This window comes from Mustela nivalis (assembly GCF_964662115.1).
Source record: "Mustela nivalis genome assembly, chromosome: 6".
Classification (NCBI taxonomy): domain Eukaryota; kingdom Metazoa; phylum Chordata; class Mammalia; order Carnivora; family Mustelidae; genus Mustela; species Mustela nivalis.
In genome coordinates, this window is record NC_139025.1 from 147,514,704 (window position 1) to 147,540,147 (window position 25,444).

Below are 25,444 nucleotides of genomic sequence, written 5' to 3' on the forward strand. Positions count from 1 at the left end.
CTTCTTTCCTGAGGCTTGGAGCAAGCCAGGATAAGCCTCCCTTGTGTTTCTCTTTGTTTTTCCATGATCCCCTTGCTCCCACTCGTATTTCCTGGAATAAGACTGGCCCAACACACAAGGCATTCCTGAGCCTTGGTTTCAGCACCCCCATTGCGGTGGAGGAAAGAGACAAGAGAGTCACACCATGCAAAATCCCTTCTTTCCTTCTTTCATGGGAACTTCTTCCCCTTGCCAGACTGATTCCGTTTTGTCTCTGGGAGGCTCTCCTTATTTTTTTGACACAACCAGAGCTCCTCCTAAAGTGAGCTGAGTGCTGCGAGGAATTGGGGATGCTGCTGAGAGGCCATGGTGTCACTGGAGAGATGAGCGTGACATCCAGAGGTTTTGGGTGCAAAACTCGTATCTGAAGCCCCTGGTCAGCCTGGGTCGACCAGATACCATTGTCAGTTATTTTCTCTCACTCAGATCTATGGCTTTAAAAAAAAAAATAACCATTCAGTTGGGCGAAAAGACAAAAATTTCCCAGGCTAGTGACCTTTGAGGAGGAAGAATTGATTCTTCCCTTGATGTGCTAGTAGATGGGGGCACAGTCAAGTCTGAGACTCAGTCATGGGAGATCCAACTACAAAAGCTGTTGGGGAACTTGGAACCAGGGTGCAAAAGAAAGGGGGTTGCCTTCTTCACTAGCTTGCCCCTCAAAGGTAAAGGAGCCAGTCCAAGTTGGATTGAACCTTAATCCACCCACCCATGACTTTTCTTTATGGTGAAGTCTCCCAATGGCAGAATGAGTCTAAGGAATGGTTTGGTCAGATACTGGCAGTGTGTGTGTGTGTGTGTGTGTGTGTGTGTGTGTGTGTGCGCGTGTGTGTGCGCCCGAGTGTACGTGTGCTCGTGTGTTTGCATCACGGGGCAAGTTGATGATGGGTGAAAGCACTTGAACAGAAAGCCGAAGGTCTACTTTCTGAAAATCTTCTGCTTGGCATTGGCTTTGGCTATTCTGAGTAAGAACACAATGAAGAGGTACACTGGGCCATCAGGAGTGAAAAAACATAATTTCATGGCTTGGGCCCACTTTGAGAAAATAGTATGAAAAGGGTGAAAAGGCAATGTGTGCTTTACAGGTGATCTTTGCCTCCAGGCCAAGAATGCAAAGACCATCAAGTGTCCTTGCTTTTGAATGGCCTTTGGCAAGAGATGGTGCTCCCCTATCTCTCAGGCCTACTCTGTAATGCCATAAAGAATTCTTGGTTTAGGTGGTTCAGTAACTACTGTGATTTGTTCTTTCACAGTCACCACGGGAGCCATGCTGGGAATTAATGGAGCCATGGAACTGCTTTTCAAGGTCATCACCCCTTATAGCCAGAAGCGCACCCGAATAATCAGGTAGGGGCACTTGCATAGTGCTTTTTCCCTCTTTGTAGCAGATGCAGAGCTGGAGAAGGCCTCGTGTACTCATGCAGTGGCTTGCAGCTGAGTTGAGTGGTAACCGCCCTCTTGCAGATACGGTGCAGGAACTATTGTGTTTCAACGGGCATCCCTCTCCACCCATGCATCATTTCCTCTAATCCGCACGGTGCCCCTGAACGGCTGTTGTCATCCTTGTTTTCAGATGAGGAAACCATGGGGAGAGAGCCTCACCCAAAGGTCACAATACTAAGAAATGGCAAAGCTGGGATTTGAACCTAGATCTTTCTGACTCAAAAGCCCATATTTCTTGCCTGAAGCCTCAAGATATCCTTTATTTGCTCATCGTAACTCTACAGAGTTTGCGTAGCCCTTAAAAGAGGCAGCCTAGAGATGACAGGCAGAGGTGATGCCCCTCAGCTCATCTCTAGAGTTGGCCAGTTCAATTTTGGTACGAGATCCAGGCCTTAGCACAGTCCATCATGGCTGCGTGCTGGTTTTGAGATGTACTTTTATGACTGGAAAATGAAACTTAGCCCCTTCTCTCTGGCGCTGCTTGCTGGAGTGGAGTGAATCACAAACCTAAAAAGGGAGAGATGGTTAGACACGAGAAGATATTTGGAACCATTAAGATCCATCATTTATGAGGGTGACTCAGCAAGGACCTTGAAAGAATATTAGAAAGAATTCAGCCAATTTCTGAGATATATGGGGTCATTTGGCAGAGTAGCATTTCCATGCCCGGCCGTGAGATTTTTCAGCATCTCAGCATCTATCTTAAGCTGTTGTTCCTCCTGAAGGTTTTTCTCCTGGGTCACCCCTGGAATGCCATTAGCATCTATCCTCACCTGTGGCTCTCCATGCCAGCATTTCCTAGAGTGAAATACATTCTATTTCAGTAAAAAAACGTCCTTATCAGATACATCGAGAGCTGTGGGGTTAGACTAAGTTACGCAGGTTCCTTTACAGTGAGACCATTCTCAACATTTGTGAAGCACGAATACATCCAGAATATTCAGGATGGGTCCATGATTCACCCTGTCTTAAACCCAGTTTGGCCAGGGAATGGGTCTTGTTTGAAGACCACCATCTGGGGGGAGTCGCTGTTCTGTGTACCTCACTTTAGAAACTTCTGGAGATCAAATGTTCTGCCAAGTGGAAGTCAGTTGAATTCCACCAGGGGATCCTCAGTTAGTAATAGAGAACTTCAGGGTCACCAGCTCAGTGACCAATAAAGAGGAGCTTTCCTGAATTTCTGTAGTAGTCCATTCGTTCTTCTTAAACTTCCATTTAATTCTATTTGGGTGTGTATGACATGGGTACATGCAGTGTTTCTCGTCCTGCGTGGGCCTTTGCTGCGGACATATGCAGTCTCAACATGTCCCGTGGTCACCAGTCTGTGAACTTGTATCTTTTTCCTCTATCGACAAGACTGCCTCTAATCTTGCAGTGTTTCCATTCATCTGTTTGGCAGCTCAGGAGTATGTGATTGCCTCCCGGACATTGTGTGAAAATCGGTGTGATGTCCCCCGGGCCCATCTGCATAGGAGTGTCACCCAGTTATGTCTTCTTGCCACGCGCATGCTGTGCTGTTTGGAAGGCTTCTCTAGGACACTTTCCCAGCCAGCCTTGGCACTAGACTCCTCCCTTCTGGGGCACTGACAGCTTTTATTGTCTTCCTTGTTCAGGCTGAGCCGGGGCAGAGTAAGCAACAAGGCATAGAAGTCCCCTTCTCAGAGACTCATGTCAGGTTGCTGTGTCTCTTGCTCTTTTTGCTGCAAAGTGAGTTGAATTCAGGCGCAGATCTGATCAGGGTGCCGTGGGAAAAACCAGGGATTCAGAGGGGTGGGTGTTTGACATGACAGAACGAAACTTTCAGGGATTTCGGGTTGATTTCTGCATTTCTGGTCTGTTCTATAAAAAGGAGACAAAAGGATTTCCTCTTCCTGAGCCCAAGGCCCGATTAAAACCAAGTCTCCACAGGGAAGGTGTTTCTTGCAACCACTACCATGTGACTCTCATGGCCGTGGCCTTTATGCTGTGCCCTGCCTTGTCCTGAGCTCTTAGGAGGCGTTATCCCATCTGAGTCTTCTCGGCGAGGCAGGGGCTATTACTGTCCCCAATATTACGGGGAAAAAAATGGAAGCCGAAAGAAGTTAAGTGATTTGCTGGGATTTAAGTGCAAGAGCTGGGATTTAAACCCAGGTTGATACACGAGCTTTAGCTCTTTAAGCACCACTGGAGTATCTTACACGGGTTGTTTCCAGCGTTTTATTTCTAAACCACCACATGGAAGACGATCATAAGCACTTAGAATTTGTTTAAATTTTTGTTGCCGTCTAAATGGCTCCTACTTGTGGAACAGTTTGCTTAATGATAGGGGAGTCTTTCTCCTCGGTAGAATGGCCATTTCCTCCCAAAGGCTAAATAATTTTCTGCTCCCTCCACGTTTGGACTTTTTCCCACAGCTGCCTTTTTTTCGATCTTACTCCCAGCACCCCCACAGCCAGGTAAGGACAAAGGCACTGAAATCCGAAGACCAGCATTGTAGCCCTCTTTCTAGTAGATTCTGCGGCGAGTCATGTAACCTTTCTTCACCGAGCTTTCACATTCATCGAAGTGTGGATGTCAAGTCCTGCCTCCTTGTGGTGGTCATTAAGAAATAATGCATAAAAATCTCGTGAGTTTGGAGGTGCCTTAATACTGTTAACCATTATTGATACAAATACCGCTGGATACTGTGCTCGCTGCTTCAGATCAGAGAGCAGAGCCAGCGGAGAGCGTGCAGATGGGAAGTTTCTGCCACTACTCACCTTCTCCCATGAACTCCTATTTCCCAAAATAATAGCTAAGATGTACCCGGTGAATTCTCAACTCCACTTGGATGCTAGAATCCCGGTTTGAAGGGGTCTTCTGGGAAGGAGATGAAGTGCCATGTCAGAGGACGTGAATAGCCCTACTGAGTGTCATCTTGGAAATGCTAGCGAGCTATGGGTGAGTTGTTCTCAGGTACCTTTGTGGGAGCAGATGCCCAGGGCCATCACTTTGATTCCTCCCTGCCCTGCCTGACTTCTCCAGCGCAAACCTAAAATTAGTGGTGCAGCTGTCGTCCAGCGAAGCCCTGTCTCCATATAGTACTCAGGGGGAGATTTATGGCAGAAGCACTAACCACACACCTTCTAGAGAGAAGGGACGTGCAGAGCAGTGCTCCAAGCCCTCTGTGGCCCTGTGCCTGTTCTCACTCCCAGGGGAGTTGGCTATTCCTGGCCTGGCTTTCTTCGCTTCCCAGATAACCCACCATGCCGGCCAGCTTGCCCTGCCGTGCATTTGTTTTGGCTTGTACACGTTCCCTCGTGACCGTCAGCCCAGCAGGAGCAGCGTTGGCTCCTCCAGCCCTCTACCTGGTCTTGCCTGACTTCCAAGCCCTGCAGCCCCTGTCCCAGTCTCCATTCCATCCTTGGGTTCATCTGCTGGTCTCTCTTCCCAGCCTACTCTCCCCACGTGCGGCCCATGCTGTCTGGCCCCAGCTCTCCCCTCCGTGCTACCCCTGCCCTGGAGTGGCATTGCTGCCTTATTGCGTGGTAGACCTTCTCCCCATTCTGCAGACCCCACCTGCTCCAGCTCGCCAGGCAGGAGGCATCATCTCCCACAGTGCTGCTCTCGCGTTTTGTTCACATTTTCACGACCCATACCAGATTTAACGCTGGCCTCTGTTGGCCTGCGTGTCTTCTTTTGTCTCTGAATTCTATACTTCATAAAGGTAGAAATCAAATTATATTGACCTTGGTGCTCTCCACAGGACCTGTCTAAATGCCTGGATGATGGGAGACTGTTAATTCAGTTAAAAAATGTTTTTTTGAATAACTTCTCTAACTATGAGTAAAAGCTAGCATTTGGTGAGTGTACATTATAGTAGACATTTTGGATTTGTGAGCCCATTCTTCCTTGACTTCAAGCTGGCTCCACATGCATAGTTCCATCATGTCCAAACATGCCTGGGACATGGTGCGGCAGGTCTCTGTGAGTGCCGGCCGTCATGTGAGGGACTGAGGTGCCTTCTGGGAAATAACTCATTCTAGGAGAGTGAGAAGCGGACTCCATCCGCTTGAAAGGCAACACACCATCACTCACTACAGGGAAGGGAAAACTGGGGAGTCTTCTCTGTCTTCCTTACAGCTGTCTGGGGAACTGACCTCTCCTGGCGGAAGGGAAAGATCTGAGTTTGGGGGGACGCCAAGGGGCGGCATTCATATGAAAACTTTGCTTAGTTTTTGAGATAGGCTTCCAGGATTTGGTTTGATGATTGATTCAGCTGGGGATTTAGAATTTATGGGGGAGCTTTTTATAGCAATAGGGAGGGAGAAATGACACCAGGCCAGGGTGAGCTGGCTCTTGCTAACTTGTTCTGCTGTGGACAAGTTTGTTTATCTGCACCAGAGCTGTCTTTGCGCCGTCCAAATTCACTAAGTGGGAAAATTTATTGAGTTGAAGAAGGATTGCTTGTCTGTGACCGAATCATACTGTGACCTTAGAGAAGATTATATTTGTCCCAGAAGCAGACACCTTCTGCTAGGAGCTGTGCCTCCTTCGCTCCTTTATTTCCTGAATGGACTTGAGGGTTTGGGTAATAAGAATGGCCTTTTTCACTGCTTATCCACCTGACCATTTCCAGAGCATGGCCGCATCCCCTCTGATCCTGCTGGATTGTCACACTGTGATACTTAACCCAAGCTTTGAAGCTGAGTTACCGGCTGCTGTCATCAGCACACCGCCCAGGTCTCTACACTCTACTGGCTTGTCTTCCCGCAAGAACATCAGCGTCAATTAGAAGTGGGTTGAGTCTTCCAGCAGAGAAGCTGGTTCTTAAACTCCATCGTAGTCTCTGACCATTGTGCCACACTTTGGAAAAGAGGACTCAGGGCTGCCCTCTGGCTGAGCGAGTTCCTTCATCCCTCACCTCCATTTTCTCTATAGAGTGTTTCAAAGAACACAGGAGGTCAGGAAGTGTGTCGTTTAGGACCATGCTGGTCTCACTCACACAGACACAGACTCCAGAATCACCAATATCCACTCCCGCCAATGTCCTCTCAGATTATCAGCAGGGTTCTCATGCTCTGATTTATACTCTTTAGGTTCAGGGGTGCATGGGGGCCTGACTTTCAGTGGGGCTAAGGGGTTTAGAGGCTGTGTGTTCTCCCTGTGCTCAGACACCTTGGTGACAGAAGGAGATGGATATGTCCGTCTTCAGCAAGCCCTACAAGCGAATTCTTTTGCTTACCCTCCTGTTGTAGTTCCCTGGGCTCAGAATACTTCTCGGTGATCTTCTCCCATCAAAGGCCTGATCTCAAGGCATCTCTGGCATTTGAGCTTTGCCTGAGTGCAGGATTACTGGGCATTGCTTCATTGGAAGTCCTTTATGGTGATTTCATCTTCAATTTATGAGCTATAAAAAATGTCCTGCTCCTATTTTTCCTCCCCTGCAAATCACTGTGTTTTCCCAGAGCCAGGCCTTCTGGGCTTTCTCCAACCATCGCACCATTCCACTTTATCTGACAGATGAGTGGGGACTCAACCAAAGCTAATGGGTTCCCTGAGATTATGAGCGATTGGGTGACTCAGCTACTTTGTCACCAAGACAAAGAGGCAAATTTTCCTGTTCCTCAAAATAGCTTCTGAATTTCTCCCTGGGTGTTCATTTCCTCCTACCTCCCCATTAATGGCTTTGTGACTTTTGCTGCTCTCCACTCAATATAATTAGACTCTGTGGTCTCTGGGGCATGGGCTCACATTAGGGGTTCCGAAGCTGTGTGCTCCAGATCACTTGGACTCAAATACCTTGGAACAGGGACAAAAAAAATTCCGTCCCAGCCTCACAAGTGCTGATATTGGGGAGTGTGCAACATGGTCTCAACTTACTGACAGAGTGATTAGTGCATTTGCCACCTGACTCCAAGCCTGTAGCTGACGGTGGAATGAATAGTTTCCTACACATATTAAGTCTTGGCAACTAGGTTGGTTGGTTTAAATCCCGTTCAGCTTCTTGGGAAGCCAGCGATCTCTCCCTGATTAGAGCCCATCATAGATATTCAAGTCATGGGATCTAAAGTTGGAAGGTCTTTAAGGATCTGCTGGTCTAACTCTTTGATTTTAAGATGAGGTCACTGAGACCCAGAGAGGTTGAACTAAGTCTTCTATCCTAGTGTCAGGACATTATTCCCTTTCCTGAGATGCTCCGCTGCACAGTGCAAATTAAACATGCCCCGAAGTAGGATTTTTAACATTTATTCAACAGTATTCTATGGTCTGTCTTGGTGCTGGGCATGGGGGTTTGAAAACAACAGAAGGTGCACCCTGTTCTCAAGTTGCTGATCGTATAGCTACAAGAAACATGCAGTGTTGTAGCAATTTTCTGACCCAGTATTGGCTTGTGCAATGGCTCAGCTTCCTGTTGTGTGGAAATGATTTCTCGTAATGTCTTTATCCCAAAGTGCCCTTATAGCTACGCCCTATGCCTCAGGAAACCCTGTACCCTGGAGATCTTTCCTTGAAATGTATACAGTACTCCCCGGTGCCTGACATGGGCTGGGGTTGGCATGGCATCAGGCAAGGCTCTTAGTCTCTGTTCTTGCACTCTGACCCCCTGCCACCTGAGTGAGGTGGGCCAGACACCTTGAGCAGCAGGAGTCCTGGAACATGCCCATGGGGTTTCCCTGAGTGTCCATGGCCAGTCCTTGATTAAAGTAGGATGGCTTGGAAAGCAGGTTACTCCTGCTATCTGGCATGGTATTTCTTCCTTAGCATGATGTGAGATGGCACAGACAGAAAGTTATTGACTTGCTGATTTGGGGCACATCAAATTGTATAGAAGGAGGCTCAGGAAAAAAACAAACAAAAACCATCTTGGACCCCGCGTATCCTGGGATGATGCTTCATGGGCCACTTCGCCATGGTGAGGTTCTCGATAGAAACTCCATTTCCATCTTTATCTGCTGAAGCATGTACTGTCTGGACCTCTCCATTGATTTCCACCCCCCTTTATTCCCCTGGAGACTGGAGGTGGGCTGTTGAGGAACTTTTGCTTTTCATAGAAGTTAATCTTCTAGCCCAGCCTGACTCAGCAAGGAGCTTTTGCAAAGAAGGTTGTATCTTCCTGTAAATCGTACCCTCCCCGCAATACTGCAGCTGCCTACAAATATGTGGGAGAGGAGATTTGAAAAACAGGAGAGAGGTATGAAAAGATATGATAGGTCAATAGAGCCTCTTGTGACTTTCACCCTCCACTTTGAGGAAAGTGATATTTCTAATAGGCCATTACCAAATTCAGGGATTGATTCCACACTCAGACATCACAAATGATAAAGCACATGGGGGGAGGAAACATACTCTGCTTTTCCTGTGGGGGTGTGAGTGGGTGCCTTGCCTGGAGATGTGCTTACTTAGCAGTGACAAGCCAGCTCAATTAGGTGGAAAGGAAAGGGTCAAAAGGAAGCCATTATGCAGATGTACCGTCATCTAAAGCTAGCTGCTTTTAAGAATTTAGGCAGAGGTTGTGGGATGGGAACAGATAGGAGGCTTTCTCAGTTCATTTGTATTGCTATTTTAGTATTAGAGCTCACGTGATCATTAATTACATTCAACAGAGCCAATGAGAAAGATGGCTAGACTACCATTTAAAAGAAGTGAATTACTAGAAGTTAAGTTTGAATTTCTCTTAGGTGGTACATAATAGGTATTTAGTAAATGCTAGCTGAATGAACGCTTTTATTTTAGTTTGAGTTGCCCTCTTTTAACCATTTATTCAGAAAGTGTTTTGGGGCATTTGTTATCAGCAGAGATGTGTGAGCTTTGAGATTAAAATAAATATTCCTAGCCCTCAAGGAGCTCAAAGATATATGTACACATCAGCATGTAAACCAACACACACACAGAAATACTGTAATAGCAGGGTGTTTGAAGAAGGAAGACTTTAGTCTACCCAGGAACTGGCAAAGAGGAATTGACTGAGAAGGCAGCTTTTGCTTTGAAATAGGGAAAGAGTTTCCAGGATGTTAAGATTATAAAAGGGACAGAAGCAAGATAGGGACAGAAGCAAGTTCAAAGACTGAAAAAAGGAGAGAGAGAGAGAAACCTGTGAAGAAAATGGTGGGTACTTATGAGGCTGGAGTATTTTGCAAGAAAGTAAGGTCCAGGACCTCACCCAAATTGATTTGGAACACTCTAGTATCTCACTAGACAATAAAAGAATGGGAATATATAATTCACAAAGAGGAAATAGAAAAACTGATAAACTCAAAAAATATTCAACTTGCCAATAACCAGAAAACACAGTTTAGATCAAGACACCAATTTCATAAATCAGAGAAGCAGACATTTTTGAGAAATGAAAGTGGTGAGGATTCAATAAGATGAGCACTCACATATGCTGCTAGGAATGCAGGCTGAGAAAACCTTCATGAGAATGATGGGGTGATGTACATAATTTTTTTTTGAAGTTTCCATTCCTACTCAATTTTTTCACTCCTTGAAATCTATCAAAAAGAATCACTGAAAAAGGTAGATGAAGACTTGTGCACAAACATCTCAAACATAGTACCATTTATAATTGGAATTATAGCCAGAAAAAATCTGATAACAGGGGATGAGGTATAGTAATAGTGATATAGTTATACATCATAATATTATATATTATGGCAATACACAAAAATAGATTAGGAATGATGTATGCTAATGGTAATAGCTTATGATAAAATACTGACTAGAAAAAGTAAGGTTCAAAATGCAGTATGATCCCGGTTACACACACACCTTCTGCTTTAGGCAGATATGAAAGAACTGGGGACAGATTCATCTTCCCACCTGAAAAAAATGAAATCATAGATAAAATATATAAAACAATGTTTTTAAGGATACTAGGCATCAGGGAATGAGGGACAGTGATCCCTGAAAGGTGAACCCTTGAATTACCATAGTTGATGACTTAGAGAGCTTCCAGGTTGCAGTAAAGAGCAGGGGACCCAAGATATAGCCTAGCAGATGCCCTGACATTGATAGGACAGAGCTGAGGAGAGGACTCAGAGTCTGGAGATAGCAAGCTGCCCAGAGTTCACAGAACAGGTTGCTGGAAGGAAGAGAGAGAGAGAGAGAGAGAGAGAGAGAGAGAGAACTCTGAAGAACTTCAGAGGTTCTCCTTTAAGAATTCATCTGGATATTTATCAGTGCGTACTTATGGGGAGACTACGCAAAGCTAGGGAATGGCCACATAAAAGGAATGGAGGGAAAAATGCCTGGTGCTCACATAGGGCTAGATATAATGCTCAGTTCTACAAGGCAGACTGGAAAAACCTCATGATTTGTGGGATATTAGGTAGAATACACAGAAGAGTCTTTCCTTAGTAGTGGGGAGTAATTACCTCTAAACTGAACATTACTCTGATCCTGCCTATTATATTTTAAAAGCAAGAAGTGAAGAAATAAAACTGTGTCTAAGAAACTTACCTGCTTCAGAGTATTTGTAGGAACACAAAAATATTCAGCATTTAACAAAGTAAAAGTCACAGTGTCCAGAACCCAATAAAAATTATCAGACATTAAAAAGTTATTCTAACCATATAACTAAATATATATATATATTTATATAAAATATATATATTATATATATATTTATATAAAATAATTTAAAAAGATACAAATTGAACTAGAGATGAAAGCTATGGTCTGCAAGAATTAAGTTATATTAGATCTGGCAGAAGAAAAGATGAGTGAACTTGAAGACATAATGACAGAAAGTACCCAGAATGAAACACAGAGAAGAAAATAAGAAAAAAAATACATAAAGAGAACACCAGTGAATCACGGGACAACTGAAAGTAGCCTAATAATATATGTATAATGGGAATCTCTGGAAAGAGTGGGGACAGAAAAAAATATTTGAAGAAACAATGGCTTAAATTTCCTAACTATGATGGAAACTCTAAATTCGGAGATCCAAGAAGCTTAATACACCACAAGCACAAGAAACATGAAAACTACTCTAATACAAAACATAATCAGATCACTCAAAGCTAATGGTAAAGAAAAAAAATTAAAAAGCAGCTGGAAAAAGAAGAGACAGGTATGTAGAAAGAATCAACAGATTTTTCTTTGGAAATAATACAAGTGAAAAAAGAGTGTAGCTTTATCTTTCATGTATGGTATTACATATGCCACTAACATATCTTTCAAAAATGCAGATGGAATAAAAACTTTTCAAACATACAAAAAAACTAAAAGAATTCATTGGTAGTTGACAGGAAATTTCGCCATTACAGGAAGTGTGAAAAGAAAACCTCATGCAGAAAGAAAGTAATATTGGGTGAAAAGATATTTGCTCAGAAGACTGAATCACTGGAAGTAGTAACCACATGAGTAAATATATTTGATTCTTAGTTTATTATTTTAATCTCTTTAAAAGATATGTAAGGGGCACCTGTAGCTAAGTCAGTTAAATCACCGAGTCTTGGTTTCAGTTTAGGTCATGGTCTCAGGGTCATGGGATCAAGCCTTATGTCATGCTCCTCACTCAGCATGGAGTCGGCTTGAGATTCTCTCTCTCCCTTTCCCTCTGCCCTCCCTCCCCCCACCACTCACTCACTTTCTTTCTGAAATAAATAAAATCTTAAACAGAAGAAAGTATTTCAGTAAAAATAATCACAATGTAGTCTGGAGTTATAGTCCATGTAAAGTTAAAATGTGTAACTACAAGAGCACAAAGGTCAGCCTGAGAGAAATGCAAGTATTTTATTGCAGTGGTCTTATTGTGAATTGGAACAGTAACACTTAAAGGTAGACCATGATCTCTTAAGGCAAACAGTAAAATAATAAAACAAAGCATTATAGCTAAGACAATAAAGATGATAATATGGAATAAAAATATTCAATTTAATCCAAAAAAAGGTGGAAGAAGAAGAAAGGATGATCAAGGAACAAGTGTTGCATGCAGACAATGAATAGGAAGATGGTAGATTCATACTTAAGTACATCAAAAAGGCATAAATGATCTAAACATCCCAGTTGAAGAATAAAGGCAATCGTATTGGTAGCTAAGCAAGACTCAAATATATACTGCATACAAGAAACACACTTTAATATAAAGACACAAGTAAGTTTAAAGTAAAGGGATGACAAACATACACCAAGCTAATACTAACCAAAATAATGCTGGATTACATTTACTAGTAATCAGATACAGTAGATTTCAGAGCGAAGAATTTTACCCTGGATCATATAATGATAACGAAAAAGGGTCAATTTATCAAGAGGACTTGAAAACCTTAAGTATGTATGGACCCAATGACAGCACTTCAAAATCAAGGAGGTAAACATCAGTACAACTGAGGGGAGAAGTAGACACATCCATAATTAGAGTTAGAGAGTTTAATAACTCTCTCAAAAGTTGACGGAATGAGTAGAGGGGAAATCAGTAAGAATATGGAAAAATTGAATAACACTATCAACCAATGTAACATAGTTGATATTCATAGAATACCTACAAACAGCAGAATATAGATTCTTCTCAAGTGCCAATGGACCTTTTACAAAGGTATAGAATATTAGGACTGTGAGTTCAAGCGGTATAAAATATAAAGTGTGTTCCTGACCATTATGCTGTTAAATTAGAAATCAATAAGAGAAGAATCTTTTGAGGAGCCCCCAAATGTTGGAAATTAAGTAACATATTTCTAGAGAAATCAGTGAGTTAAAGAAGAAATCCAAAGAGAAGATAGAAAATATTTTGAACTGAATGAAAATGAAATATAGCATATTAAAATCTCTGGGATGCCACATTTTTGGAAATTTATATATTACAGGTACATCTTGGAAAAGAAAGGCCATTCTAATTAATGGCCTCAGATTCCACCTTTAGAAACCTTTAGAAAAAGGTTAATATCTGAAGTAAGTAAAAAGAAGGAAATAAGAAAGGTAAGAATAGAAATCCATGAAATGATAAAAGAAAACAGTAGGGAAAAATTAATTGAAAGCTGATTCCTTGGGATCAATAAAATTGCTAAAATCCATATTCCAACTGACCAGGAAAAAGTGAGAGAAGACACTAATTACGATGATCAGGCATGAGAGATGATGAGATTGCCACAAGTTACATAGTTATGAAAAGAATAATAAGGGAATTTTACAAACAACTTTATGCCAGTAAATGTGACAACTTAACATGAAATGGAAAAGTTCCTTGACACACTACCAGAGCTCACTCAGGAAGAAACAGATGACATAAATAGCTCTATATTTACAAAAAGAATTGAAGGTATAGTTAAAATCATCCTCAGAAAGAAAATTCCAGGTTCAGATGTCTTCATTAATTAAAGAATAATATTAGCCATTGCATATAAACTGTTCAAGAAAAGTAAAGAGAATACTTTCCAATTTATTCTGTGAGGCCAGCATTAACCTGATGCCAAAAGTAGGCAAAGACATTACAAGGAAGGAAAACCACAAGCCAGTATCTCATATGACTAGAGATTCAAATATCCTTAACCTAAGTTTATAAAATTGATAGCAACAGTGTATAAAAAGATCAAAACAAATTAAGATTTATCCCAGGAATGCAAGGCTGATTTAACATGAAGAAATCATTGTATATAATTTCCCTTGTAAAAAAAACGAGAAGAGCAACAACATATGATTATCTTGATAGACATAGAAAAAACATTTGACAAAATTCAACACCATTTCCTCATAAAAATTCAACAAATAAGTAGAAAGGAACTTTCTCAATAGATCACAACTGGGAAAACCATCAAGGGATGTCATACTTAAATGGCAAAAGACAATACTTTCCTCCTGAGGTCAGAAGCAAGACTAGAATGTCCACTTTCTCCACTTCTGTTCTACACTGTATTGGAGATTCTACTTAGGGAAAGTAGACAAGGTAAAAAATAAATAAGGATATCCATATGGGTAAGGAATAAGTACAGTTCTCTATTAACAGATGATATAATTCTCTATACAGAAATTCTGATGGAATTTACACCCATACACAAGCTACCAGAACTATTAATTGAGTTTACCAAAGTTCTAGAATGCAAAATCAATACACAAAAATAAATTATACTTCTATATAATGCAGCAAAGTATTGGAAACTAAAAGTTTTAGAATACAGTTTACAACAGCATCAAAAAATATGAAATACTTAATCTGACAAAAGATGTTAAAGATCTATATACTGCAAACTATAAAACATTTCTGGAACAAATTTATGAAGACCTAAATAAAAAGAGTTAATGGCTTGGAAGACTCAATATTGATAAGATGTCAATTTTTCTTTAATTGATTTGTAGATTGGATGCATTGCCAGTCAAAATTCTGAGGAATTTTTTATTTGTAGAAACTGATAAATTGATTCAGGAATTCATATGGAAATGTAAAAGATCTAGAATAGGCAACACGGTTTATATTTATTCTTATATTTCAAGATTGATTAAAAGCTACAGTAATCAAAGCAATGTAGTATTGATATCAAGATTTACAAATAGATTAATGAAACAGAATAGTTCAGAAATAAACCTGCATGTATAGAAACAACTGATGTTTGTCATATGTGAATTCCACACAGAAACAATGGTCTCTTCAATGTATGGTCCTTGAAAAACTTGATGCTCATATGCAAAAGATGAATTTCAGCTTACATCTCACACTATAAAGATAAAATGGGTAATAGCTCTAAGCTGGCAACCTACAGCTATGAAATTTCTAGGAGAAATCACTGGGGAAAACCTCTGTGAACTTTGGGCAAAAATTCTTTAGATGCAGTATAAAAAACACAATCTATGAAGTAGCAAATGATAAAATGGACATCATCAATATTAACAACTTTATATTCTGAAAGTACTAGTAAGAGAATGAAGTTAGAGGTCCCAGACTGGGAAACGATATTTGTCAGTCATATATATCATAAAGAAGTTTTATCCTGTATATATAAAGAAAACTCAAAATTCAATAATAATAAAATGAGCTATCTAATTTAAAAGGGGGCAAAAGATTTGAACAGATACACATTAAAAAATCATTCACCGTGATTGAGTAGGATTTATTCCTGGGGTGCAAGGGTGGTTTCATATTTGCATATTAATTGACATGATATATCATGTCTATAAGAGAAAGGATAAGAACCATATGGTCCTTTCAATGGATGCGAAAAAAGTATTTGACAAAGTACAGAATCCATTCATGATAAAAACCCTCAACAAAGTAGGTGTAGAGGGAACATATCTCAACATAATAAAGGCTGTTTATGAAAAACTCACAGCTAATGTCATACTTAGCGGGGAAAAATTGAGAGCTTTCCCCCTAAGCTCAGTAACAAGACAAAGATGTCCACTCTCATCACTTTTATTCAACATAGCAGTGGAAGTCCTAGCCATAGCAATGAGATCACACAAGGAAATAAAAGGCATCCAACTTGGTAAGGAAGAAGTAAAACTCATTATTTGAAGATGACATGCTATTCTATATAGAAAACATGAAAGATTTTACCATAAATCTGGTAGAATTGATAAATTCAGTAAAGTCATAGGATACAGAATCAACATATAGAAATACCGAAATTGGTTACATTACGATACACCAATAATGAAGCAGAAGGAAGAAAAATTAAGGATTTACAATTGCACCACAACAAGAGGATACCTAGGAATAAACTTAACCAAAGAGGTGAAAGACCTGTACTCTGAAGACTTATAAAACTCTTATGAAAGAAATTGAAGACTATGCAAAGGAATGGAAAGGCATTCCTCGCTCATGGATTGGAAGAACAAATATTGCCAAAATGTCCAGACCACCCAAACCAATCTACACATTTAGTACAATCCTTATCCAAATAACAACAGCCTTTTTCACAGAGCTAGAGCAAACAATCCTAAAATTTGTATAGAACCCCAGAAGACCCTAAATATAAATAGTTAAAGCAATTTTGTAAAAGAACAGCAAAGCTGAATGCATCATGATTCCAGACTTAGATTATATTACAAAGCTGTAGTCCTATTGGCACAAAAACAGGTTCATGGATCAATATAACAGAAGAGAAAACCCAGAAATAAATGCACAATTAAATGGTCAGTTAATTTTTGCCAAGGCAAGAAAGAATATCCAATGGGAAAAGACAAGTCTCTTCAACAGATGGTGTTGGGAAAACTGGACAGCAGAAGGCAGAAGAATGAAACTGGACCACTTTCTTAGACCACAAAAAATAATTTCAGGATGGATTAAAGACCTAAATGTGAGACCTAAAACCATAAAAATCCTGAGAGAACACAGGCAGTAACTTCTTTGACATTGGCCATAACAACTTCTTTCTAGTTATGTCTCCTGAGGCAAGGGAAACAAAAGCAAAAATAGATTGTTGGAACCTCCATCAAAATAAAAGATCCTGCATTGCAAAGGAAATAATCAACAAATCTTAAGGTCAACCCACTGAATGAGAGAAGATATTTGCACATGACACATCTGATGAATGGTTAGTATTCAAAATACATACAACCCAACACCCCCAAAATGAATAAATGAATAATTAAAAAATGGGCAGAAGATATGAACATATGTGTCTCCAAAGAAGACATGCAGATGGCCTACAGACACATGGAAAGATGCTCAACATCACTCCTTATCAGAAAAGTGCCAATCAGACATACGATGAGATATCACCTCACACCTGTCGTAATGGCTAAAATCATCAGCATAAACAGGTGTTGGAAAGAATGCAGAGAAAAAGAAACCCACTTGCCCTGTTGGTGGGAATGCAGACTGGTGCAGCCACTGTGGAAAACAGTATGGAGGTTATTCAAAAAGTTAAAAATAGACCTACCTAATGATCTGGCAATCACACTACTGGGGTATTTACCCAAAGAATACAAAAAGACTACATCAAAGGGATTATTGCAGCATTATTTACAATAGCTAAATTACGGAAGCAGCCCAAGAGTCTGTCAGTAGATGGATAAAGAAATTGTGGTATACATATACAATGGAATATTATTCAGCCATAAAAAATGAAATATTGTCATTTGCAATGACATAGGTGGAACTAGAGAATATAATGCTAAGTGAAATAAGAAAGAAATACATTACGATTTCAATCAAATAAAGAATTTAAGAAAAAAAAAACCAAATGGGCAAAGGGAAAGAGAAAGAGAGACTAAGAAACAGGCTCTCAACTATAGAGAACAAAATGATGATGACCAGAGGGGAGGGAGGTGGGAGGTTGGGGTAGATCCGTGATGGGGATAAAGGAGACCACTTGTTCTGGGAACACCAGTTGTTGTATGGAAGTGTTGAATCACTGTATTGTACTCCTGAAACTAATATCACACTGTATGTCAAGTAACTGGAATTAAAATAAAACAGTAAAAAAAAGTTTGAATAAATCTATCACCAGAGAAGATATACAGGTGAATATGTGCACATAAAACAGGAGCGACATTCAAGTTCATGACAGAAATACATATTAAAACCACCCTATGATTCCACTATGTACCTGTTTATTACAGTTAAAATAAAAAAGATTGATGATCAAAAAGGTTGGCAAAGGTGTGGAAGAAGTAGAACTCCCACATTCTGCTGGTGGAAGGATAACACCCCTTGGAAAACAGTCTGGCAGTTTCTGAAAATTGAGCGCATAACCTCTAAAAAGAGGACTACTCTTTTTCTGGGTATTTACCCAATAGAAATGCTAGCATATATCCTTACAAAGATTTGTACAAATGTGTGTGGTAGCCCAAATCCAGAAACCGTAATAATTTCCACCAACTGGTGAGTAGATAAGCTGTGATATTTCCTTACAATGGAATATTACTCAGCAGTAAAAAGGGATGAACTCTTTTAAAAAAAAAAAAGATTTTATTTTATGTATGTATGTATGTATGTATGTATGTATGTAGTATTTATGCAGGAGCAGGGGAGGGGCAGAGGATGAGGAAAAGAGATTCTCAAGCAGATTCCATGCTTAACATGGGGCCTGATGCGGGCTCGATCTCACAACCCTGAGATCATGACATGAGCCGAAACCAGGAGTGGGATGGTTAACCGGATGAACCACCCAGGTGCCCAAGGAACGACCTCTTGATATATGCAATAACATAAATAAATCTCAAAATAATTACACTGAGCGGAAGAAACCAGACTAAAAAAAAAAATGTGCGCTACATGATTCCATTTATTTCAAATTCTAGCAAATGTGGAATAAACCATAGTGACAGAAAGGAGATGAGTGGCTTTAGGGAGACAGGGATTGGGACTAAAGGAAAGGTGGAGGGGAAGGATTACCAAAAAGCACGAGGAAGCCTTTGGGGGTTATGACTTGTTATGTTCTTGACGGTGATGAGGTTTCCAACGTATATACATACGTAAAATCTTCTCAAATTGTATACTTCATATGTGTATAATTTATTGTATGCCAATTATATCTCAATATATCAGTCATAAAATCCCCACCAAAAGTGTTCTCTTTACATGGAAAATAGATGCAGCAAAATATTTAAAGAACACCAATAACTAGTTATTATCTTGGGACTCTAAATTTATTTTGAATTGCTTTCTATAATTACCAGATATTAATTTTATAATTATGAAAACTAAAGCTAAATGAAAATAGTTGCAGTAGTGTCTAGTCCACCAAGTATTTTATGTGATCGTCGGGTACAGGCACTGAAACTAACACCACCATTATTGAGCATTAGATCGGTCACTTCCTCGATTCATTCACAGAGGAATCAAAGGGGAGTTTTGAACCATGGGTAAGATTTAGCTTCCCTGTGTCATGCATGGGGAATAGAGGATGCAGAACAGAGGTTGGTTTTCTGGGCACAGAGAAAAGCACTAGAAAATGCGGAGAAGCACGAAACAGACTGGTTTGCGGGGGGGGGGGGTGAGCAGGTCATTGGTTATTTAGGTAAAGTTTGATATGAGTGGTAGTAGGAGAGAAAGATGAACCCATCTAGGATCTTTTTCTCTATCTTTCCTTCTCTTTCACTTTGGCTTCCTCTCTTTTCCCCTTTCCTTTCTCCTCTTAGTTTGTTTTTGTTTTGTTTTGTCTTGTTTTTTGTTTTTGCATTCTAGGGAAATTCTTTGTTTTCAATTTGAATAATTCAGTCTTTTGCTATATGCTGTCTACTATTCACTGCTTCCAACAAAGTTTCAAATTTGTGTATTTTTTTTTAAAAAAGATTTTATTCATTTGACAGAGAACGTGTAAGCAGGGGAGTGGCAGGCAGAGACAGAGGGAGAAGCAGGCTCCTTGCTGAGCAGGGAGCCCAACACAGGGCTAGATTCCAGCACCCTGGCATCATGACTTGAGCCAAAGGCAGACGCCTAACCAACCGAGCCACCCAGGTGCCCCAAATTTCACATTTATAATCATGTATTTCACTTATATATTCAACTCTTCACATTCTTAGTCTTATATGGCTTTGTGACAGTTTGCTCTAGGGATATAGGCATAGGTGCCATTTACAATATTCTTAAGAAGAGACACCAAGTATTTTAGAATTCATTTCCCTTTTCTGACTGTATGTATAGTGCATCACGGGGGGTAACCCTTGAGTATTAAGAAAGCTAATGACTTCCTTTGGAAATGAACAGCAATTTTCTTTGTTGGTTCAGCTTTACAGAGACACTTGTGTTCTCTCCCATGTTGGTTTGTCATCAACAATTGAGCTGGATTATGTTGGAGTTTGGTAAATGTTTCTGGTGAAATATTCCATAACAGGATCTTTAGGGTCAGATTAAGGGAGTGGGGGGAGAAAAAGCAACCCTAGCTGTTAGTATTTTGCCAGTTTCAAAATCTGGCAACCGAAAGAAACATCGTACTGGAGGAGGCCCATAGCCATAGCAACAGATTTTGCTTTTTTCCTTCAGTATTGCTGAGATGGTGTGCCCCATCATGGCCTACTCTCCAGTGTGTGGTCAGGAGCTGACCCTGGGGGTTCTCAGATGCGGGTATGCTAAGAGGAGGGTAACCACACTTGTGCTTTCTGAAAGATTTGCATGCTGCATTCATAGTGAGTTCTCATTTCTCTGGGATGGAGGTGTTCTCCAGGAGTCGACAAGTCTCCCTGTCTGTTGTCTTCTGGTGCTTCGTGGGTTAGTCTCATTCCTGATTCTCAGCAGTGCTAACATTTTTTGCAATTTAAATATTTCTACCATACTTTTTAAGGGTGAAGCCATTATAGACTCCATGACCTAGCAAAAAGTTTTTAATTTCCACTGAATCTTTAAATGTTTTATGTGGGAGAGAAAGTAGAGAGTACTCCTTCCCATACCCTCACTTGATAAATGCTCTGAGTCAGAAATAGGCGAGTTCCTGCAATTTACACAGGCAGTGGGTAGGAGAGAGGTAAGATAAGATTTCAGTTCTCCTGGTATGAATATCCAAGTCTGTTTTCACCACACCGTGCTGCAGCGTGATGACTGCCTTTTCCTTAATGTTTAAAAGCAGGAATGATTAAATAGCTAGAATACATAAATAAAACATGTGCAGGGGACAGTTTTACTGGGGCCGGAGGGCTCTAAAAAGGAAAGAGGCAGCATCAGGCCTTGGTTTCCTTGAGGTTGAAATAATTTGTCTTTGAAAATGGCCCACCCTAATCATAGTAATCATCATCACATATAATAAAATCCCATTTTATGTGGCATGCTTCAGGCCAAATAAATCCCCCCAACATGCTTTTCAGAGTTAATATCAAGGTCTGCCAATTATATGATGCTGTTATGGAATTAAATAATACAGTGGCAGAGTTATAATAATAATAATGGGTAAGAGGTAAAGTGGGGAGTGATCAGGCGATAGCAAAGGAGGAAAGGAATGTTTCTGAAACAAGATAGAGAATCTATGACACAGAGAAACAGGAAAGGCAGTTCCAAGTGGCGGGGACCCACTAATCCTGAGCACATGGGTAGCCCACTGCCATCTCTTGGTGGCCATGGGTATTACAGCTCCAAATTGCCTCCTCCACAAGCTGCCATACATTTCTTAAAATATTAGGAACATGTAAAATGTTATATATGATGAGAAGGCTTCATATTTATAGAGATGTTATTTCCAAGACACTCAATATAGGTTTTAAAGAAACTCATAATTTTATTTTCTTACGTTGTTTGGAGAACCCATATACTGCCTTTCTGAATTTTGTTTGTGATGGGAATATAGGTTCACCCCAAGTAGTATCCTATTAGTATTCTTTTCTGATCAGAGTTGCTGGCGAAGGCTGAAATGAGTTCATTGAACCATTAGTCACTGGGTCAATATGATTCTGTTGTTCAGAGCAGAAGTTGAACAGTGTATTTTGGAAGCCAACTGTTGAATGGCTTTTGATTTTCCATGAAATTTTATACATATTCTATTGTTTGTTTGTTTCAAAGGGAAAACGACTTTAAAAAGTTCTAAGATAACTTCTGGTTTCTTAAAAGGGGGGGGGATTTAAAACAATTTTTTTCCTCTTGATGCAACTTCTGTCCCTGAAAATTACCCTAGAATGAGTTCCTAGAGGGTGGGACTTCATGGCTAGATCCGGTTTATGGGGGTCCAGGCCTTAGACAATTAAATTTACTCAGAAGCTGGTATGGTTGACACGCCTCAAGATGGAGTTGAAAATACCATGTGTTGTTGCAACAGAAATTTCAAACTCACATCATGATCAGTAAAAGGAAAAGTGGGGAAATTAATGACAGTGTAAGGATCGCTCTGTTTTGCATGGTGCTCCGGGCCTCTTAGCCCACCATGTTGAGTGTGGGGCTCAATTTGACAACAACTCCCTTGGACTTGTCAAACTTTTTGCTGTGGGAGTGGCATTTTAACCTTAAGAGCCAGTCTGATGGGGACCCCTGTGGCCTCCCCAGAGGTCTCTTCCAAATAAATCCCACAAAGGGTACCATTACCATAGGCTTTCAAGAATCTGATTCAGCACATTAATAAAAATGGAACATTAACTAGGAGCCTAAGATGTGTCAGACATTTTGATGTACATTATCTTATTTGGCTTCCACAGAATCACTATGAAGTTGGCTTTTGTGCCCCCATATGACAAAAGAGGAAACAGAGTCTCAGAATTGTTTGGCAACATGTCATACCAGAGTGATATTCAAGTTAGAGTATCTGAGCCGAATTTCCAATTTTTTTTTCTCTTCAGACAGTACATATCGGTTTTTCAGTTCCTTGAACCCCAGGCTATGCTTATTTCCATCTACAATGAGGATCTCCAGTCTATCATTGATAGGACGCTATATCAAAGAAAGCTAAAGAACTTACATCTACACGTGTCGTTTTGGTTGTAAGCAAAACATCCCAACTTCTGTCCACTCACATATCCCCATGAAAACCAGCACACACCCACATCTATGGATCAGTTATCAAAATCCTATAAGAGATTAGTGGTAAGAAAGGATGTGGGGGAAGGAAATACATTGTTTTCCACTTTAAAAGTCTGACTTCTTTACAAAAAAAATATATATATATATTTATAATTTTATATATATATATAACATATGATATATATATATATATGTATATATAAATAAATTTTAAGTGGAAGTTTCCAGTTCCTCTTTCCAAATAAAATCTCACATGGGGCTTTTCAGTACAGCCCAGATAAGAGCAGCCTGTTGGAGGTGCTTGGAAATCTAGAGTTCTGCCTTCACTTTGCACCCTAAACTTCTCTTCCCCATCACATTCCCCAGGACTCCAGGACTTGGAGAAATGTGTGTTCTAAAAGCCCTCCAAACTATTGAAAATAACACTGGGTCTGTAGTCGTGGGTTTGGATTCAAGAGTGGGCTTCCCTTGTTTCAGTGACCTTAAGCAAGTTTCACAACTTTGTTGAGTCTCAGTTTGTAAACTTTAAGAATGGGTATGGTAGTGCTTTATTCCATGCAGCTGCTGAGGGATTCAAATGGGTTGATGTACATAAAGGATATTGACTAGAACGTAACAAGCCTCAGTAAAGGACAGTACCGGTTACTGGTTACCGCTCATTCTCAGTCACTCCCAAGTCCTTCTCTAAAACTACCAAGGTCAGAGGTAGGGCAGGGGATTAAACCTGTTACTGTTCAAGTGCACTACTCCCAAGGCATATACAGCCCTATCCCTTGGTTTACAGTGTACCTGCCATTAGACTCATCATCTTGCATTAGCATTTGTTCAAAGATCTACTTTGTTTCAGATTGTTTCCTCACCCTGTGACTTCAAGCATTCCTCCCTTTAAAGAGGAGTTGTGGGTGATGCTGGGTTTTTTGGCTAGATAGCAGTCGGAGCCAGGCTGTGTAACCCTGCTGCTCCAGAATCATTACTGACACGATAAAGAAGTAGATGATTAAGGGAAAATGTTGCATCAGGATTGGAAATGAAGTACAGTGGTCATCCACTGTTAGAAGCTTCAAGGGCTTCCTAGTAGATCTAGTACAGAAGGGTCCAGGCTGAGGAAAGGAGTCAGGGGCCCTCTTACCACCCCCATTCTCAGCAAAACTACCTCATCCACTGATGTAGGAGGAGAGCTGCCAAAATGAAAGGCAGATAAAAGTGAAGATAAAATATTAAAAAAAAATGAATGGCAAAATTTAAAAATCATACACCACAGAGAGAACTAGAATGAATTGGCAATATGTAAATTTGTTAATTTACTCATTTTTCTATGTGAAGGGGTCAGTACTTTTTTAAGAGTCTGTTACAAGTTTCCGATTTTCTTTCAAAAAGTAGTATTTAATAAATATCTCCTGTAATTTAACTCTCTCGTGATGATTTCCTTGAACAATTCCATGCAAATCCTTTTAATTCATTTTACGAGTACATTAACATGCATGTATTTGTATTATATATCATGACTTACTATTTTACAAAAACACAGTTGTCCCGAAACAGTTGCTCTTCTGTTAAAGTTTTTATTTAATGACACACTGTGAATGCTTTCTGAGTTCTGCCATAAACATTTCTTGCCATCCTTTCTTCTTCTTCTTTTTTTTTTGAAGGTAAAATTCCTAGAACATAAAATTAACAATTTTAAAGTTTATAATTCATTGGCGTTTAGTCATTCATAATGTTTTGTAACCAGCACCTCTATGTCATCCTAAAACATTTTCAGTACCCCAAAGGAAGCCTCACACCCGTGAAGCAGTTACTGTCCATTTTGTCCTATCTCCTCCTCCCCCAGCCCTTGGCCACCACTAATCTGCTTTCTCTCACTAGAGATTTACCTTTTCTGGGTGTTTCATATAAATGGAATCATATGATATGTGACCTTTTATGTCTCTTTTTTACTAAGCAGAATGTTTTTAAGGTTCATGTATTGGTACTTCCTTCCTTTTTACGGACAAATAACATATAGGACATTCTGTGTATCCTCTCACCAGCTGGTGGACATTTGGGTTGTTTTTACCTTTTGGCTGTTGTGAATAGTGCTGCTCTGAACACACGTGTTCACATGTATCTGTCTTCAGTTCTTCTGAGTATCTACCTAGCAGTGGAATTGCTAGATTAATAATTCCATGCTTAAGGAGCCACTAAACTCTTTTCCACAGCAGAATTTTATATTCCCGTAAGTAATGTATGATGGTTCCCAAATTTCACTTTTAAAAGTTATTCTTTTTTTAAGATTTTATTTATTTATTTGATAGACATAGATCACAAGTAGGCAGAGAGGAGGCAGAGAGAGGGAGAGGAAGGGAAGCAGGCTCCCTGCCGAGCAGAGAGCCCGATGCGGGGCTCGATCCCACTGGGATCATGACCTGAGCCGAAGGCAGAGGCTTTAACCCACCGAGCCACCCAGGCGCCCCTAAAAGTTATTGTTATAGCCATCTTCTCTGGATGAAGTGGTATGTCTTTGTGATTTTTATTTGCATTTCCCTAATGACAGATGACATGAGCATCTGGTTATGTGCTTACTGACCATCTTCTTTGGACAAAGATCTACTCAAGTCCTTTACCTGTTCTTTATTTGGGTTGTTTGTCCTTTTGTTGTTGATCTAGCCAGCTTTTTAAAATATGTGCACACTATTCAGTGATGGACTC

At 40.3% G+C, this 25,444-nt stretch overlaps 1 protein-coding gene across 2 annotated transcripts in view; it reads left to right on the forward strand.

Moving 5' to 3' along the window:
• AGBL1 (AGBL carboxypeptidase 1) overlaps positions 1 to 25,444 on the forward strand; it is a 717,958-nt gene that overhangs the window by 67,361 nt on the left and 625,153 nt on the right. For both annotated transcript variants that reach the window (XM_082736037.1, XM_082736038.1), the window contains exon 5: positions 1,290 to 1,383. In XM_082736037.1, the coding sequence (XP_082592163.1) occupies positions 1,290 to 1,383 (94 nt within the window). The remainder of the gene's footprint in view (positions 1 to 1,289; positions 1,384 to 25,444) is intronic.